Consider the following 17,351-nt stretch of genomic DNA (forward strand, 5'->3'; position numbering starts at 1 on the left):
CGACAGGGGGTCGGGGGGTGTCAGGGGATCAGGGGGGGACAGGGGATCCAGGGGTGTCAGGGGATCGGGGGGTGTCAGGGGACCGGGGGGGGACAGGGGATCAGGGGGTGTCAGGGGATCCAGGGGTGCCAGGGGATCAGGGGGTGTCAGGGGATCAGGGGGTGTCAGGGGATCCAGGGGTGCCAGGGGACCGGGGGGTGCCAGGGGACCGGGGGGGGACAGGGGGTCGGGGGGGGACATGGGGTCGGGGGGTGTCAGGGGATCAGGGGGTGCCAGGGGACCGGGAGGGGACAGGGGATCCAGGGGTGTCAGGGGATCAGGGGGTGTCAGGGGACCGGGGGGTGCCAGGGGACCGGGAGGGGACACACGGTCCCTGTCCCCGCACAGCAGTGCCACACACGCTGCGTAGAAGCCGCTGGGTCCACCTGGGGGCGGGGGGCAGCCGTGAGGATCCCCCCAGGCTCCCCAGAACGCTCCAGGACCCCCCTCCGGATGCCCAAGAACCCCCCGGAATGTGCCAGACCTGCCAGGACCTCCCAGAGTCCCCTGGGACCCTCAGGACGCCCCAGGACTCCCGACCCCCCTTGACCCCCTGGGATCTTCCAGAACCCCACAGGAAGCTCCAGGACTCCCCGGAACTCTCCAGAACCCCCCGGGACGCCCCCAAAACCCCCCAGAAACCCCTGGGAGCCCCCAGGACAGCCCGGAACGACTCTGGGATCCCCTGGAACTCCCAGGGGCCCCCCAGCACTTCCCAGGACAGCCCTGGGACCACCCAGAACCCCTCAGGACCCCTCCCCAGCACCCCCCGAGCCCCCCGGGACCCCCGAGCCGCTGACCTCGCCGTGGCACTGCCGGAAGGGCTGGGCCAGCAGCCGCCCGCACGTGGCCACCGCCGCTGTCCCCTGGCCCGGGCCACACGCGGTGTCCCCCTCCGGCACGTCCCTGCACGGGGGCTGAGCCGGGGGTCCCTCAGCGCGGGGGAGACCCCCGGGGACCCCCGAACGGGCTCGGGGGCGTCACCCCGGCCCCTCCGGTACCTCCGTGGCAGCCACCGGCACCTTCCAGGAGTTGCCAAAGGCGGCGGCGAAGGCGGCGATGGCCCCGTCGGGGCGCACGAAATCGTCTGGGGGGACAGGGGGGGACAGGGGGGGACAGGGGGGGACAGGGGGGACGTGTGGGCTGTCCCCCCGCTCCCAGGTGGGGCGGGGGCGGCTCTGGGAGAGCGGAACTCACCTGCAGGGTCGTCGGTGTAGGTCCCGCACAGCCCCCAGGTGGCACCGCGCAGCTCGGGCTCCGCTGTCACCGTCACTGCCAGGTGACCGTCCCAGGCCACCCGCACGCCCAGGCTGCTGGCCACGGCCACCCAGTCACCCGGCCAGGTGACACCGAGCCCTGCGCCGGGGACTCGGGTCGATCACCGCGTCCTGGTGTCAGCCGGGGCTCATCCCCACCCTGCGCGCCTCGGGGACCTCACCTTTGTGCAGGTACGGGCGTCCCTCCGGCAGCGCCGCCCCGTTCACCGACACGTTCCGGCCCTCGGCCACCACCGCGGCCGTCCCGAACGTCATCAGCAGCACCTGCGGCCCGGGGGTGGCACCGCGACACTCAGGGGGGCAGGGACAGCGGGCTGGGGCACTCGCGTGTGTCACGGTCACCAGGGATGGAGCTGTGGCTGTGCCAGCCCGGCTCCTACACCGAACCCATCCCAGCTCCCCAAACCCATCCCAGCTCCCAAAACCCATCTCAGGTCCCATCCCAGCCCCCCAAACCCATCCGAGGTCCCAAACCCATCCCAGCTCCCATCCCAGCCCCCAAAACCCATCCCAGCCCCCCAAACCCATCCCAGCCCCCAAACCCATCCCAGCCCCCAAAACCCATCCCAGCCCCCAAACCCATCCCAGCTCCCATCCCAGCCCCCAAAACCCATCCCAGCTCCCAAACCCATCCCAGCCCCCAAAACCCATCCCAGGTCCCATCCCAGCCCCCCAAACCCATCCCAGCCCCCCAAACCCATCCCAGCCCCCAAACCCATCCCAGCCCCCAAACCCATCCCAGCTCCCCGAACCCATCCCAGCCCCCCGAACCCATCCCAGCCCCCAAACCCATCCCAGCCCCCATCCCAGCTCCCCAAACCCATCCCAGCCCCCAAACCCATCCCAGCTCCCAAAACCCATCCCAGCTCCCCAAACCCATCCCAGCTCCCCAAAACCCATCCCAGCCCCCGAACCCATCCCAGCTCCCAAAACCCATCCCAGCTCCCCAAAACCCATCCCAGCCCCCAAACCCATCCCAGCCCCCAAACCCATCCCAGCCCCCAAACCCATCCCAGCCCCCAAACCCATCCCAGCCCCCCAAACCCATCCCAGCCCCCAAACCCATCCCAGCCCCAAAACCCATCCCAGCTGCCGGTTCCCACCCCAATTCCCATCCCAATTCCCACCCCACTTCCCACCCCGGTTCCCACCCCAATTCCCACCCCATCTCCCACCCCGGTTCCCAGCCCGGTTCCCACCCCGGTCCCTATCCCGGCTCCCACCCCGGTTCCCATCCCGGTTCCCAGCCCGGTTCCCAGCCCCCCTCCAGCTCTGGGAACAGGAGCGGTGACCCCAAGTGACCCATCCTGTCCCCCCCAGGTGTCCCAGGCCGATGGTGACATCCCGGTGTTGTTGTGGCTGGGTTTTGGGTGCCCCCCGCGCCCCCCGCCGCTGTCCGGTACCCGGGGGTGTCCGAGCCCCACGGTGATGTCCCAGGTGCCGTCGGTGGCCGTGGCCAGGCTGTACCGGCAGGAGCCGGCGAAGCCGAAGTGCCGCCCGTCGAAGGTGCGGAAGCGCGTCCCGGCCCAGGCCTGGCACGTGGCCGGGGGGCTGCGGTGGCGCCGGGACCCCCCCGTCCCCGCCCAGGGGCAGGCGGGTGCAGGGCAGGCAGGGTCCCCCGCTGTCCCCGCCGCGCCAGCTGTGTCCCCAGGGGTGCTGGCAGCACTCGGCGCGGCTCATGGCGCTGCCATTGCCGCCACCGGCGCCGTCCTGGCACTGCCAAGCGCTGAAACAGCGGCCCAGGGAGCCGGGACCTGCGGGGAGGGGACAGCGGGTGACACCACGGGGGACAGCGGGGGACACAGCAGGGGACAGCGGGGGACACCACGGGGGACAGCGGGTGACACAGCAGGGAACAGCGGGGGACACAGCAGGGGACAGCGGGTGACACAGCAGGGGACAGCGGGTGACACCACAGGGGACAGCGGGTGACACCACAGGGACAGCGGGTGACACAGCAGGGGACAGCGGGTGACACAGCAGGGAACAGCGGGGGACACAGCAGGGAACAGCGGGTGACACCACGGGGGACAGCGGGTGACACAGCAGGGAACAGCGGGTGACACAGCAGGGGACAGTGGGTGACACAGCAGGGGACAGCGGGTGACACCACAGGGGACAGCGGGTGACACCACAGGGGACAGTGGGTGACATCATGGGGGACAGCAGGATGGCACAGCGGGATGACACAGCAGGTGACACAGCAGGGGACAGCAGGGTGACACAGTGGGGTGACACAGGGGGGTGACACAGGGGGGTGACACAGGGGTGACACAGGGGGGTGACACAGGGGGTGACACAGGGGGGTGACACAGGGGGGTGACACAGTGGGGTGACACAGAGGGGTGGCACAGAGGGGTGACACAGGGGGGTGACACAGAGGGGTGACACAGCAGGGTGACACAGGGGGGGTGACACAGTGGGGTGGCACAGCAGGGTGACACAACAGGGTGGCACAGCAGGGTGACACAGCGGGGTGACACAGTGGGGTGACACAGAGGGGTGACACAGAGGGGTGGCACAGAGGGGTGACACAGGGGGGTGACACAGAGGGGTGACACAGCAGGGTGACACAGGGGGGGTGACACAGTGGGGTGACACAGAGGGGTGACACAGTGGGGTGACACAGCAGGGTGGCACAGAGGGGTGACACAGAGGGGTGACACAGAGGGGTGACACAGAGGGGTGACACAGCGGGGGTGACACAGAGGGGTGACACAGCAGGGTGACACAGGGGGGGTGACACAGCAGGGTGACACAGCAGGGTGGCACAGAGGGGTGACACAGAGGGGTGACACAGAGGGGTGACACAGCAGGGTGGCACAGAGGGGTGACACAGAGGGGTGACACAGGGGGTGACACAGCGGGGTGGCACAGGGGGGTGACACAGCGGGGTGCTGACCCAGCACCCATCCCAGCAGCCTTCCTGGCACCCAGTGGGAACGGCACAGCGAGGGTGTCACACCGGGAATGGTGGGAGTGACATCCCAGATCCCAAATCCCATCCCAGAACCCATCCCAGATCCCATCCCAGTTCCCATCCCAGATCCCAGATCCCAATTCCCAGTCCCCATCCCAGATCCCAATTCCCAGTTCCCAGTTCCCATCCCAGTTCCCAGATCCCAGTTCCCAGTTCCCATCCCCGTGTCCCCCCCGTGTCCCCCCCGTGTCCCCCCCGTGTCCCCCTCACCCTCAGTGCAGCGGGCTCCGCTCCAGCCGGGACAGCAGCCGCGTTCCGTGCGGTTCCGGAGCACCGGCTGCAGCTCCGGGGGTCTGCAGGGACCCCCCAATGTCACCCAGGGTCCCCCAGGGTCCTCCAGGGTCCCCCAGTGTCCCCCGGTGTCCCCCGGTGTCCCCCAGTGTCCCCCAATGTCACCCAGTGTCCCCCAGTGTCCCCCAGGGTCCCCCAGGGTCCCCCGGTGTCCCCCGGTGTCCCCCAGTGTCCCCCAGTGTCCCCCGGTGTCCCCCAGGGTCCCCCAGTGTCCCCCGGTGTCCCCCAGTGTCCCTCAGGGTCCCTCAGTGTCCCCCAGGGTCCCCCAGTGTCCCCCAGGGTCCCTCAGTGTCCCCCAGTGTCCCCCAGGGTCCCCCGGTGTCCCCCAGGGTCCCCCAGTGTCCCCCGGTGTCACCCAGTGTCCCCCAGTGTCCCCCAATGTCCCCCAGTGTCCCCCAGGATCCCCCAGTGTCCCCCAGGGTCCCCCGGTGTCACCCAATGTCCCCCAGTGTCCTCCAGGATCCCCCAGGGTCCCCCAGTGTCACCCGGTGTCCCCCAGTGTCACCCAATGTCCCCCAGTGTCTCCGAGGGTCCCCCAGTGTCCCCCGGTGTCCCCCAATGTCCCCCAGTGTCCCCCAGTGTCCCCCAGTGTCCCCCGGTGTCCCCCAATGTCCCCCAGTGTCCCCCAGTGTCCCCCAATGTCCCCCCGCGCGCTGCTCACCGGTAGATGTGGCAGAGGGGGGGGTCCCCGCGGGTGTCCCCGGGGGGATTGGCGCGCTCCCGGCGCGTGCGGTCCCGGTCCAGCCGCCACCCGGCCAGGCTGTACCGGTACAAACTGGGACACGGCACGGTGGCCTCGCGCCGCGGCGTCACCTCCTCCTGCTCCGTCACCTGCACCGTGCGCTCGCACCAGCGCCTGCGGGAACACGCCGGATCCGCCGGGATCCGGTGGGATCCACCCGGGATCCAGCAGGATCTGCCTGGGATCCGCCTGGGATCTGCCCGGGATCCACCTGGGATCTGCCCGGGATCCAGCGGGATCTGCCCGGGATCTGCCCGGGATCCAGCAGGAGCCGCCCGGGATCCACCCGGGATCTGCCCGGGATCCACCTGGGCTCCAGTGGGATCTGTCCGGGATCCAGCAGGATCCACCCGGGATCCACCCGGGATCTGCCCAGGATCTGTCCGGGATCCAGCGGGATCCGCCTGGGATCCGTCTGGGATCCATCCGGGATCCATCCGGGATCCAGCAGGATCTGTCCAGGATCCAGCGGGATCCACCTGGGATCTGCTCAGGATCCACCCAGCACCCACCCAGGACCCACCCGGGATCCGCCCGGGATCCATCTGGGATCCACCTGGGATCCACCCGGGATCCGCCCGGGATCCACCCAGGATCCACCCAGCACCCACCTGGGATCCATTCCTGCTCCTACCACCCATTCCCAGTTCCCAACCTCCATTCCCAGTTCCAATCCCTGATCTCCACTGCACATCCCAATCCAATTCCCAGTTCTCCTTCCCAGATCCCTCCCCTCATTCCCAGTTCCCATTCCCAGTTCCCATTCCCATTCCCATTCCCCATTCCCAGTTCCCATTCCCACTCCCCATTCCCATTCCCACTCCCCATTCCCATTCCCCATTCCCCATTCCCCATTCCCATTCCCATTCCCATTCCCATTCCCAGTCCCCATTCCCAGTTCCCATTCCCATTCCCCATTCCCAGTTCCCATTCCCCATTCCCATTCCCATTCCCATTCCCATTCCCAGTTCCCAGTTCCCATTCCCATTCCCCATTCCCCATTCCCATTCCCCGTTCCCAGTTCCCATTCCCAGTTCCCTTTCCCATTCCCATTCCCCATTCCCAGTTCCCATTCCCATTCCCAGTTCCCATTCTCAGTTCCCATTCCCAGTTCCCATTCCCAGTTCCCCATTCCCATTCCCAATTCCCAGTTCCCCATTCCCATTCCCAGTTCCCATTCTCAGTTCCCATTCCCAGTTCCCATTCCCAGTTCCCCATTCCCATTCCCAATTCCCAGTCCCCATTCCCATTCCCAGTTCCCATTCCCCAGTTCCCATTCCCATTCCCAATTCCCAGTCCCCATTCCCATTCCCAGTTCCCCCATTCCCCATTCCCATTCCCAATTCCCAGTCCCCATTCCCATTCCCAGTTCCCCCATTCCCCATTCCCATTCCCAGTTCCCATTCCCATTCCCATTCCCAGTTCCCATTCCCATTACCATTCCCATTCCCAGTTCCCATTCCCATTCCCCATTCCCAGTTCCCATTCCCCATTCCCATTCCCATTCCCCATTCCCATTCCCAGTTCCCCATTCCCAGTTCCCATTCCCAGTTCCCCATTCCCAGTTCCCATTCCCAGTTCCCATTCCCAGTTCCCATTCCCATTCCCCATTCCCATTCCCATTCCCATTCCCCGTTCCCATTCCCAGTTCCCATTCCCAGTTCCCATTCCCATTCCCCATTCCCATTCCCATTCCCATTCCCCATTCCCATTCCCAGTTCCCATTCCCAGTTCCCATTCCCAGTTCCCATTCCCATTCCCCATTCCCAGTTCCCATTCCCAGTTCCCATTCCCATTCCCCATTCCCATTCCCAGTTCCCATTCCCCATTCCCAGTTCCCATTCCCATTCCCATTCCCATTCCCATTCCCATTCCCATTCCCCATTCCCATTCCCCATTCCCATTCCCAGTTCCCCATTCCCATTCCCATTCCCATTCCCATTCCCATTCCCATTCCCAGTTCCCCATTCCCATTCCCATTTCCATTCCCATTCCCCATTCCCATTCCCATTCCCATTCCCATTCCCATTCCCATTCCCAGTTCCCATTCCCATTCCCATTCCCATTCCCCATTTCCATTCCCAGTTCCCCATTCCCAGTTCCCATTCCCATTCCCAGTTCCCCATTCCCCATTCCCAGTTCCCCATTCCCATTCCCCATTCCCATTCCCATTCCCATTCCCCATTCCCATTCCCAGTTCCCATTCCCAGTTCCCATTCCCATTCCCATTCCCACTCCCAGTTCCCATTCCCAGTTCCCCATTCCCATTCCCAGTTCCTCACCCCGTGGCTGCCCCCACGGCTGTCACCCACAGCACGGCAGTGGCCACGACCCCCGCGGGGACCCCCGGCCCCGCCACTCGGGCCATGCCCGTCCTGGCCAGCGGGATCCAGGTGTCACCACTGTCACAGTCCCCGGGGTGTCCCGGTGGCCACGGCGGTGTCACCCACCCCGGTGCCGCTCCCGGGCCCGGCTGGCACTGCCGAGCGGCTCCGGGATTTATGGAAGTGCCCAGAAGTGCCACCAGCTGTGGTGACACCGATTGGGCACAGCTGGCGGCTGGGGGGGGCACGGTGACATCAGGGTGACATCCCCCCGTTTCCTGGGAGAAGGAGGTGGCATGGGACATCCGGGATCTGGCACGGGGACACGGATGTGCCGGGACAGCGGCTGCTGGTCACGCTGACCCCCCGTGTCCCCATGTCCGTCTGTGTCCCCTCATGTCCCCATGTCCGTCTGTGTCCCCTCATGTCCCCATGTCCCTGTCCTGTGTCCCCTGTGTCCCTGTCTGTGTCCCCTCACGTCCCCATGTCCCTGTCTGTGTCCCCTCATGTCCCTGTCTGTGTCCCCTGTGTCCCTGTCCTGTGTCCCCTGTGTCCCTGTCTGTGTCCCCTAATGTCCCCACGTCCCTGTCTGTGTCCCCTCATGTCCCCTGTGTCCCTGTCTGTGTCCCCATGTCCCTGTTCTGTGTCCCCTGTGTCCCTGTCCTGTGTCCCCATGTCCCTGTCTGTGTCCCCTCATGTCCCCTGTGTCCCTGTCCTGTATCCCCTGTGTCCCTGTCTGTGTCCCCTCATGTCCCCTCATATCCCCTCCATGTCCCTGTCTGTGTCCCCTCATGTCCCCTGTGTCCTCCCTGTCCCCGTTTCTGTCCCGTGTCATTGCCCATCGTTGTCCCCATGTCCCCCTGAGTGTCCCCGAGTTCCCGCCCTGCTGTCCTCGTGTCCCCATGTCCCCGAGCCAGCCGTGCCCGTGTCCCCTCCGAGGGGGACCCCGCTGGGCACTGGGCTGGGGGACACGGGGGGACACGGGGGGGACACGGGGGGACACGGGGGGGACACGGGGGGGACACGGGGGGGACACGGGGGGACACGGGGGGGACACGGGGGGGACACGGGGGGGACACGGGGGGACACGGGGGGGACACGGGGGCGGTCCCGGGGGGCGGGGCGGTCCCGGTGGGGCGGGGCGGTCCCGGGGGGGCGGGGGCGGTCCCGGGGGGCGGGGCGGTCCCGGTGGGGCGGGGCGGTCCCGGGGGGGCGGGGGCGGTCCCGGGGGGCGGGGCGGTCCCGGGGGGCGGTCCCGGGGGGCGGTCCGGGGGGGCGGGGCGGTCCCGGGGGGCGGGGCGGTCCGGGGGGGCGGTCCCGGTGGGGCGGGGCGGTCCCGGGGGGCGGTCCCGGGGGGGCGGGGCGGTCCGGGGGGGCGGGGGCGGTCCCGGTGGGGCGGGGGCGGTCCCGGTGGGGCGGGGCGGTCCCGGGGGGCGGTCCCGGTGGGGCGGGGCGGTCCCGGTGGGGCGGGGCGGTCCCGGTGGGGCGGGGCGGTCCCGGTGGGGCGGGGCGGTCCCGGTGGGGCGGGGGCGGTCCGGGGGGGCGGGGCGGTCCCGGTGGGGCGGGGCGGTCCCGGTGGGGCGGGGGCGGTCTCGGGGGGGCGGGGCGGTCCCGGGGGGCGGTCCCGGTGGGGCGGGGGGACCGGCGGCCACCGCGGGGGGCGGGGCGCGGTGGCGGCGGCGGCGGAGCCGGAGGGGCCGGGGGAGCCCCGAGGCCGCGGGTACGGGCGGGACCGAGACCGGGACCGAGACCGGGATCGGCACCGGGATCGGCACCGGGACCGGCACCGGGATCGGCACCGGGAGGGGCAGGAAGGGCGGGGGGAGCGGGGGAGGGGCAGGATGGGAGGGAGCGGACGGGAAGGGGGGCACGGAGGGGACAGAGGGGGGACAAAAACGGTTTGGGGGGGGCTGAGGGGGCTGGGGCACAGCGGGGGAGGGGCCCGGAGGGGGCCGGGGGTGCGGGAAGCGTTTGGGGGGAGGAACCGGGGGGCCCAGCGAGGACGGAGAGCGGGGGTGGGGTGGCCGGGGGCTGCTGGGGGAGCAGGACGGGGACACCACGGGACCCCCGGAGCCCCGCGGAACCCCTGGAGACCCCCCCGCGTCCCTGCGAACCCTGCCCGACCCCCCTGAATCCCCCCTGAATCCCCCCTGAATCCCCCCGAGCCCCTCCCGGCCCCACCGGGCAGGAGAGCGTTCACCCCCGCCGTGCCCTGGGTGCGACCCCGACCCCCCCGGTGTGCAGGGGGTCCCCAGTCCGGGTCCGGGGGGCTCACCCCGACCCCCCCAGGTGTGCAGGGGGTCCCCATTCCGGCTCGGGGGGGCTCACCCCGATCCCCCCCGGGAGTGCAGGGGGTCCCCATTCCGGGTCTGGGGGACTCACCCCGACCCCCCCCCCGGGTGTGCAGGGGGTCCCCAGTCCGGCTCGGGGGGGCTCACCCCGACCCCCCCCGGGTGTGCAGGGGGTCCCCAGTCCGGCTCTGGGGGGCTCACCCCGACCCCCCCCGGGTGTGCAGGGGGTCCCCATTCCGGGTCTGGGGGGCTCACCCCGACCCCCCCCGGGAGTGCAGGGGGTCCCCAGTCCGGGTCCGGGGGGGCTCACCCCGACCCCCCCGGGAGTGCAGGGGGTCCCCAGTCCGGCTCTGGGGGGCTCACCCCGTGCCCCCCCCCCCCCGCAGGTCCCCCCGTGGCCGAGACGGAGCCGGAGGAGATGGAAGCACCGGGATGCTCCGGCCCAGGTGGGGACCGGGGGGTTCCGGGTGGGTCTCGCTTGGGGGCCGCGGGGTCCCGGGGTGCTCGGGGCCACCCCTGAGCCGGGGAGGGACCTGCCCGTGCCTCTTTGTCCCCGCAGCGTGGCTGGTGGTCCCCAAGGCGGAGGTGACCCCCGAGGGAGACGAGGACGATGCGGGGGACCCGGAGCTCCAGGGCTCAGGTGAGGTCACACCGGCGCTGCCGGGGGTCTCCGCACGGTCACCGTCACCCGGGCTGGGGCTGGCGGCAGCGCCGGGCCCTCGGGGGATGGCCACCGCGTCCCGGTGCCCCGGCGTTGGCACGTCCCCTGCCGTGTCCCCGCAGGGCAGTGGCTGGTGCGGAAGGTGAAGGTGGAGGAGGAAGATGAGGCCGAGGCCTGGGCAGCTGCGGTCGGCACCGAGGCCCCGTCGGTGCCCCCCGAGCCCGCCGGGCCACCGGGCCCCGCCGGCGGCTGCAAGGCGGAGGAGCCGTGCCCGGAGGAGCTGGGGTACGGGCTGCTGCCGGCCTGGGCGCCGGGGCCGCGGCCGGACGGCGTCGGGATGGGCTCGGGCGCGGGGACGAGCCCCGGTGGCGGCGGCTGCGGGCGCTGCTCCCGGCCCGGCCCGCGGCCGTTCTGCTGCCCGCAGTGCGGGAAGGCGTTCGGGAAGAAGGCGCACCTGACGCGGCACCTGCGGGTGCACACGGGGGAGCGGCCCTTCCCCTGCCCGCACTGCGGCCGCCGCTTCCGCCAGCGCATCCACCTGCGCTCCCACCTGCGCACCCACACCGGGGAGCGGCCCTACCCCTGCCCGCGCTGCGCCCGCCGCTTCCGCAAGAAAACGCACCTGGACCGGCACCTGCGCACCCACACCGGGGAGCGCCCGCACCCCTGCCCGCGCTGCGCCCGCCGCTTCGCGCACCGCCAGCACCTCCTGCGCCACCTGCGCCTGCACGGGGACCCCGCGCCGGGACACGGCCACCGCCGGCCGGACGGGCACGGCCCGGGCCCCGCCGAGGAGAAGCCGCTGCCCTGCCCGGGCTGCCAGATGAGCCTCAGCTGGAAGCGGAGCCCGGCGGAAGCGGCGCCGGGAGCGAATGGACACCTGGACGAGCACCGGGACGAGGACGGGGACAGCCCCGCTGAGGAGAAGCTGCTGATTTGCCCCCAGTGCGGGACGAGCATCATCTGGAAGCAGAACTCGCACCCGTGGCAGCACCTGGAGAACCGAGGCCTCGGCTGTGCCCTGCGGCCCCCGCGGGAGCCCGGAGCCCAGGACCCCCTGCTCCCCTCACAGGTGCCCGGTGCCGACCGCAGCCGGGACCCCCGGCCCCTCCCGCAGCCCCCGCCAGCGCCCGCTGCCCAGGACCCCCGGCCACGGGAGCCGAGTGCCACGGGCGGCCCCGGCTGCGCCCAGGACCCCCCGCGGGCGACCCCCGCCCAGCGCCCCTTCACCTGCCCGCAGTGCGGGCGCGGCTTCGGGCGCAAGGCGCACCTGGCGCGGCACCTGCTGGTGCACTCGGGCACCCGGCCCCACGCCTGCGCCCGCTGCGGCCGCCGCTTCAGCTCCAAGACAAACCTGGGCCGGCACCAGGCCGTGCACACCGGGCTGCGGCCCCACCACTGCGCCCGCTGCGGCCGCGGCTTCACCCGCAAAACTCACCTGGAGCGCCACGAGCGCACCCACGGCACCGGCACCAGGACGGGCACGGGCACGGGGACGGGGATGGCCAGCGCTGGCATGGGGACAGGGACAGGGACAGCCACTGCTGGCATGGGGACAGGGACAGGGACAGCCACTGCTGGCATGGGGATGGGCACGGGCACCGCTGGCACAGGGACGGGGACGGGCATGGCCAGCGCTGGCACAGGGATGGGCACAGCCACTGCTGGCACGGGGATGGGGACGGGGACAGCCAGCACTGGCACGGGGATGGGGACGGGGACAGCCAGCACTGGCACAGGGATGGGCACAGCCACTGCTGGCATGGGGATGGGGACGGGGACAGCCAGCACTGGCACAGGGGTGGGCACAGCCACTGCTGGCACGGGGATGGGAACAGCCAGCACTGGCACTGCCATCGCTGGGTCCCAGCTGAGCTGGCCAGAGCCCCCCACCCTCTGTCCCTGAAGCCCAGGAGGTGCCAGGGGCTGCAGTGGATGCCAGCGGTGAATCCCTGGCACTGCGGTGCCGGGAGGGGCCCTGACGGCTGCCGGTGGTGAGTGCTGGCACTGGGGTGTGCCCGGTTCCCGGTGCCCGGCAGTGGCACACCCTGCCCCGGGGGTGTTCCCGGTTCCCCGGTGCCCGGCAGTGGCACACCCTGCCCCGGGGGTGCTCCCGGTGCCCGGCAGTGGCACACCCTGCCCCGGGGGTGTTCCCGGTTCCCGGTGCCCGGCAGTGGCACACCCTGCCCCGGGGGTGTTCCCGGTTCCCGGTGACCCCTGAGCCCCGGGATGTCCGGGGTGTGCCGGTGCCACATCCTGAGCCCCGGGATGTGCGGGGGCCCCGCAGGGGGATGCCGGGGGGTCCCGGGGGTCCCGGCCCGTTGTGCCACCGGCGGCGCTGTGGCCGGTGGCGCTGGCAGCCCCCGGCGGGCAGGAGGCACCGGGAGCGAAGCCCAGATGCCAATAAAGCCGTTTTTATGGAATTCTCCGGGGAGCCGGGGGGAAGCTCGGGCCCGGGGGGCGGTCCGGGGGTCGCGGGGGGCGTGGCCCGGGGAGGGGGCGTGGTCAAAGCCGGGGCAGGAACGGTCACTCGGCCCGGGGGCGGGGCCTCGCTTCCATGGCAACGGGGCTCGGGTGGGGGCGGGGCCTCGCTCCCATGGCAACGGGGCTCGGGTGGGGGCGGGGCCTCGCTCCCATGGCAACGGGGCTCGGGTGGGGGCGGGGCCTCGCTCCCATGGCAACGGGGCTCGGGTGGGGGCGGGGCCTCGCTCCCATGGCAACGGGGCTCGGGTGGGGGCGGGGCCTCGCTCCCATGGCAACGGGGGCGGGGCTCGGGTGGGGGCGGGGCCTGGGCCGCCGGGAGCCGCCGCTCGGTGAGCGCGGGAGGGGGGAGGGGAGGGGAGGGGGGAGGGGAGCGGGGTTTGGGGAATTTGGGGGGACCTGGGGGGGCACCGGGGGGCGGAGAGGGGCGGGTGGAATGGAGGGGCTGGGAGAGGAGTCACGAGGGCAAAGGCGGGGGGGGCAGCAGAAGGTTCTGGAAGCAGCGGGGGAGGGAACGGGGGGGGTCTGTGAGGTCGGGGGCACCGGGGATGGAACCCGGTGGGGCTGGGGGTGTTGGGGTGTGGGGGCTCCCCAAGGCTCCGGAGCTGTCCCGTGCCCCAGGTTCCCCCCAGGACACCCCACGCGTGTCCCCTGACCACAGCGATGGCCTTTGGGTCCCACGCGTGTCCCCGCATCCCCGTGACCCCCCCGGTGTGTCCCACGCGTGTCCCCGTGACCCCCCCGGTGTGTCCCACGCGTGTCCCCGCATCCCCGTGACCCCCCCGGTGTGTCCCCGCATCCCCGTGACCCCCCCGGTGTGTCCCACGCGTGTCCCCGTGACCCCCCCGGTGTGTCCCACGCGTGTCCCCACATCCCCGTGACCCCCCCGGTGTGTCCCACGCGTGTCCCTGTGTCCCACGCGTGTCCCTGTGTCCCCCAGGTGTGCCCCACGCGTGTCCCTGTGCCCCACACGTGTCCCTGTGTCCCCAGGTGTGCCCCACACGTGTCCCTGTGCCCCCCAGGTGTGCCCCACACGTGTCCCTGTGTCCCACGCGTGTCCCTGTGCCCCCCAGGTGTGCCCCACGCGTGTCCCTGTGCCCCCCAGGTGTGCCCCACGCGTGTCCCTGTGTCCCACGCGTGTCCCTGTGCCCCCCAGGTGTGCCCCACGCGTGTCCCCGCATCCCCGTGACCCCCCCGGTGTGTCCCACACGTGTCCCTGTGTCCCACGCGTGTCCCTGTGTCCCCAGGTGTGTCCCACGCGTGTCCCTGTGCCCCACACGTGTCCCTGTGTCCCCAGGTGTGCCCCACGCGTGTCCCTGTGCCCCACACGTGTCCCTGTGTCCCCAGGTGTGCCCCACGCGTGTCCCTGTGCCCCACGCGTGTCCCTGTGTCCCCAGGTGTGTCCCACACGTGTCCCTGTGCCCCACGCGTGTCCCTGTGTCCCCCAGGTGTGCCCCACGCGTGTCCCTGTGTCCCCAGGTGTGTCCCACACGTCTCCCTGTGCCCCACACGTGTCCCTGTGTCCCCAGGTGTGTCCCACGCGTGTCCCTGTGCCCCACACGTGTCCCTGTGTCCCCAGGTGTGCCCCACGCGTGTCCCTGTGCCCCACACGTGTCCCTGTGTCCCCAGGTGTGCCCCACGCGTGTCCCTGTTTCCCCCAGGTGTGTCCCACACGTGTCCCTGTGCCCCACGCGTGTCCCTGTGTCCCACACGAGTCCCTGTGTCCCCAGGTGTGTCCCACGCGTGTCCCTGTGCCCCCCAGGTGTGCCCCACACGTGTCCCTGTGTCCCACGCGTGTCCCTGTTTCCCCCAGGTGTGTCCCACACGTGTCCCTGTGTCCCACACGTGTCCCTGTGTCCCCAGGTGTACCCCACGCGTGTCCCTGTGCCCCACGCGTGTCCCTGTTTCCCCCAGGTGTGTCACACACGTGTCCCTGTGTCCCACACGTGTCCCTGTGTCCCCAGGTGTGCCCCACGCGTGTCCCTGTGCCCCCCAGGTGTGCCTCCCAGGTGTCCCTGTGTCCCACACGTGTCCCTGTGTCCCCAGGTGTGTCCCACACGTGTCCCTGTGTCCCCAGGTGTACCCCACGCGTGTCCCTGTGCCCCACGCGTGTCCCTGTTTCCCCCAGGTGTGTCACACACGTGTCCCTGTGCCCCACACGTGTCCCTGTGTCCCCAGGTGTGCCCCACGCGTGTCCCCGCTCCTCAGGGCACCCCACGGCCACCCCAGGGGCTCCCCGGTGCCACCGCAGCCCCTCGGTGTCCCCAGGAGCCCCCGCGGGGATGGAGGGGCGCGGGGAGGAGGCGCCGGAGCCCGAGGCGTCGGAGCCGTCGGAGGATGAGGAGGAGGAGGAGGAGGAGGAGGAGGAGGAGGAGGAAGGCTCCGGGGTGCGGGTGACGCCGGCGCTGCTCAAGGCGGCCACGGGCGAGTTCTCGCTGGAGTCCATCCTGCTGCTGCGGCTGCGGGGCCGCGGCATCGCCCACCTGGGCTGCCTGGCCGACTGCTCCAACCTGGAGTGGCTGGACCTGTCCGGCAACGCCATCGCGGGGCTGGCGCCGCTGGCCACGCTGCGAGCCCTGGCCGTGCTCAACCTGGCCGGCAACCGCGTGGCGAGCGTGGAGCCGCTGCGGGGCTGCCGCAGCCTCCGCCAGCTCAACCTGGCCGGGAACCGCCTGCGGAGCCTCCGCCAGCTGCGCTGCCTGCAGGGGCTGCGGCACCTGGAGAGCCTCAGGCTGCGGGACCCGCTGGGCAACCTGGGCAACCCCCTGTGCGCCTCGCCCGCCTACCGCGCCGCGCTGGCCGCGATGCTGCCCGGCCTCAAGGCCATCGACGGGCAGCGCGTGGCCGGCAGGGGCAGCGAGCTGTTCCGCCTGTGCCGGGAGCTGGACGCCGCGCTGGACACCGCGCTGGACACCGCGCTGGACACCGCGAGCGCGCCCGCCGCGCCGCCGCAGCCCTGGGTGCGGGCCGGGTTCTGGGAGCCGCGGCCGCCGGCCCGGAGCGCCGTGCTGGACGAGGCCACCAGGCAGCTGGGCCAGGCCCTGCGCGAGTGCCGCGAGCTCGGCCGCCGCGCCGATGACTCCATCGCACAGGCCCGGCGGGCGCTCGGCCGCCGCCACCACGGCAACTTCGGCTTCTGAGAGAGCGGCGATGGGGATGGGATGGGATGGGATCCATGGGATCCATGGGATGGGATGGGATGGGATGGGATCCATGGGATGGGAGGGGATGGGATGGGATGGGATGGGATGGGATGGGATCCATGGGATGGGATGGGATGGGATGGGATGGGATCCATGGGATGGGAGGGGATGGGATGGGATGGGATGGGATGGGATGGGATGGGATGGGATGGGATCCATGGGATGGGAGGGGATGGGATGGGATGGGATCCATGGGATGGGATGGGATGGGATGGGATCCATGGGATGGGATCCATGGGATGGGGATGGGGATGGGGCCGGGGATGGGGATGGAGCCGGGATGGAGCCGGGATGGAGCCGGGATGGGGATGGAGCGGGGATGGGGCCAGGGATGGAGCCAGGGATCGGGATTGGGCCGGGGATGGGGCCAGGGATGGAGCCAGGATGGGGATGGAGCCGAGGCCAGGGATGGAGCAGGGATGGGATGGGGCCGGGGATAGGGATGGGGATGGGGATGGAGCCGAGGCCAGGGATGGAGCCGGGGATGGAGCCGGGGATGGGGATGGAGCCGGGGATGGGGCCGGGGATGGAGCCCGGAGCCGCCAGGGACCCGGCACGGCCGGGAGAACCCCCGGAGGAGCCGCGGCCCCGGAGCCCGCGTGCTCTGAGCTGTGCGACCCCAAAAATGGGACTGGAGAACCCCCAAAGCCACCGCAGCCCAAAGCCACCGTCATCGGAGCCACCGGAGCCCAAAAACGGGGCCGGGGGAGCCCCCAGAGCCACAACAGCCTGAGCTGGGGACCCCCAGAGCCGTCACGAGTCCAGCTGCTTCATCTGAACTGTGACACCCCAAAAACCGTGCCACCCCTGCCCAACCTCATTTTCTTAGCCACGGGACCCCAGAAATGGATCCAGGACAGCCCCCAGAGCCAAACTGTCACCGTGAGACCCCCCAGAGCCACCACAAGCCTGTCTCCATCTTCGGAGCTGCGGGACCCCCGCACTGGAGCTGGGGACCCCCAGAGCCCCCCGGCAGGACCACGGCACCCCCCCAGTGCCAGCACAGGACGCCCAGGGAGCGCCAGAGGAGCCGGGGGAGCCCGGCCTCAGCCCTGGCACGGC

At 71.0% G+C, this 17,351-nt stretch overlaps 3 protein-coding genes across 4 annotated transcripts in view; 2 read left to right on the plus strand and 1 right to left on the minus strand.

Moving 5' to 3' along the window:
• Window positions 1–5,766, minus strand: part of LOC147656060 (SCO-spondin-like) — a 47,039-nt gene extending 41,273 nt beyond the window's left edge. Inside the window, 7 exon segments of the mRNA XM_086863345.1 lie at window positions 1,041–1,126; window positions 1,237–1,395; window positions 1,478–1,580; window positions 2,720–2,891; window positions 2,893–3,070; window positions 4,507–4,589; window positions 5,249–5,766. Of these exon segments, the coding sequence (XP_086719471.1) occupies window positions 1,041–1,126; window positions 1,237–1,395; window positions 1,478–1,580; window positions 2,720–2,891; window positions 2,893–3,070; window positions 4,507–4,589; window positions 5,249–5,766 (1,299 nt within the window).
• A 3,539-nt stretch (window positions 5,767–9,305) lies between these two features.
• ZNF467 (zinc finger protein 467) lies at window positions 9,306–13,028 on the plus strand. Its single transcript, XM_086853957.1, has 4 exons — window positions 9,306–9,373; window positions 10,331–10,390; window positions 10,504–10,584; window positions 10,728–13,028. The coding sequence occupies exons 2-4, from the start codon at window positions 10,363–10,365 to the stop codon at window positions 12,509–12,511; spliced, it is 1,893 nt and encodes a 630-aa protein (XP_086710083.1). The 5' UTR covers window positions 9,306–9,373; window positions 10,331–10,362; the 3' UTR covers window positions 12,512–13,028.
• Window positions 13,029–13,354: 326 nt separating this feature from the next.
• On the plus strand, window positions 13,355–16,280 carry LRRC61 (leucine rich repeat containing 61). 2 transcript variants are annotated; one of them, XM_086854915.1, is made up of 2 exons: window positions 13,355–13,418; window positions 15,265–16,280. In XM_086854915.1, the coding sequence occupies exons 1-2, from the start codon at window positions 13,358–13,360 to the stop codon at window positions 16,224–16,226; spliced, it is 1,023 nt and encodes a 340-aa protein (XP_086711041.1). In that variant the 5' UTR covers window positions 13,355–13,357; the 3' UTR covers window positions 16,227–16,280. The 2 variants fall into 2 exon arrangements, with proteins under 2 accessions (XP_086711041.1, XP_086710995.1); XM_086854869.1 differs by lacking the exon at window positions 13,355–13,418 and adding an exon at window positions 14,991–15,082 and having other exon boundaries at window positions 15,133–16,280.
• The last annotated feature ends 1,071 nt before the right edge of the window (window positions 16,281–17,351 follow it).

Source organism: Cyanistes caeruleus, chromosome 1, assembly GCF_971803275.1.
Source record: "Cyanistes caeruleus chromosome 1, bCyaCae1.hap1.1, whole genome shotgun sequence".
In the NCBI taxonomy this organism is placed as follows: domain Eukaryota; kingdom Metazoa; phylum Chordata; class Aves; order Passeriformes; family Paridae; genus Cyanistes; species Cyanistes caeruleus.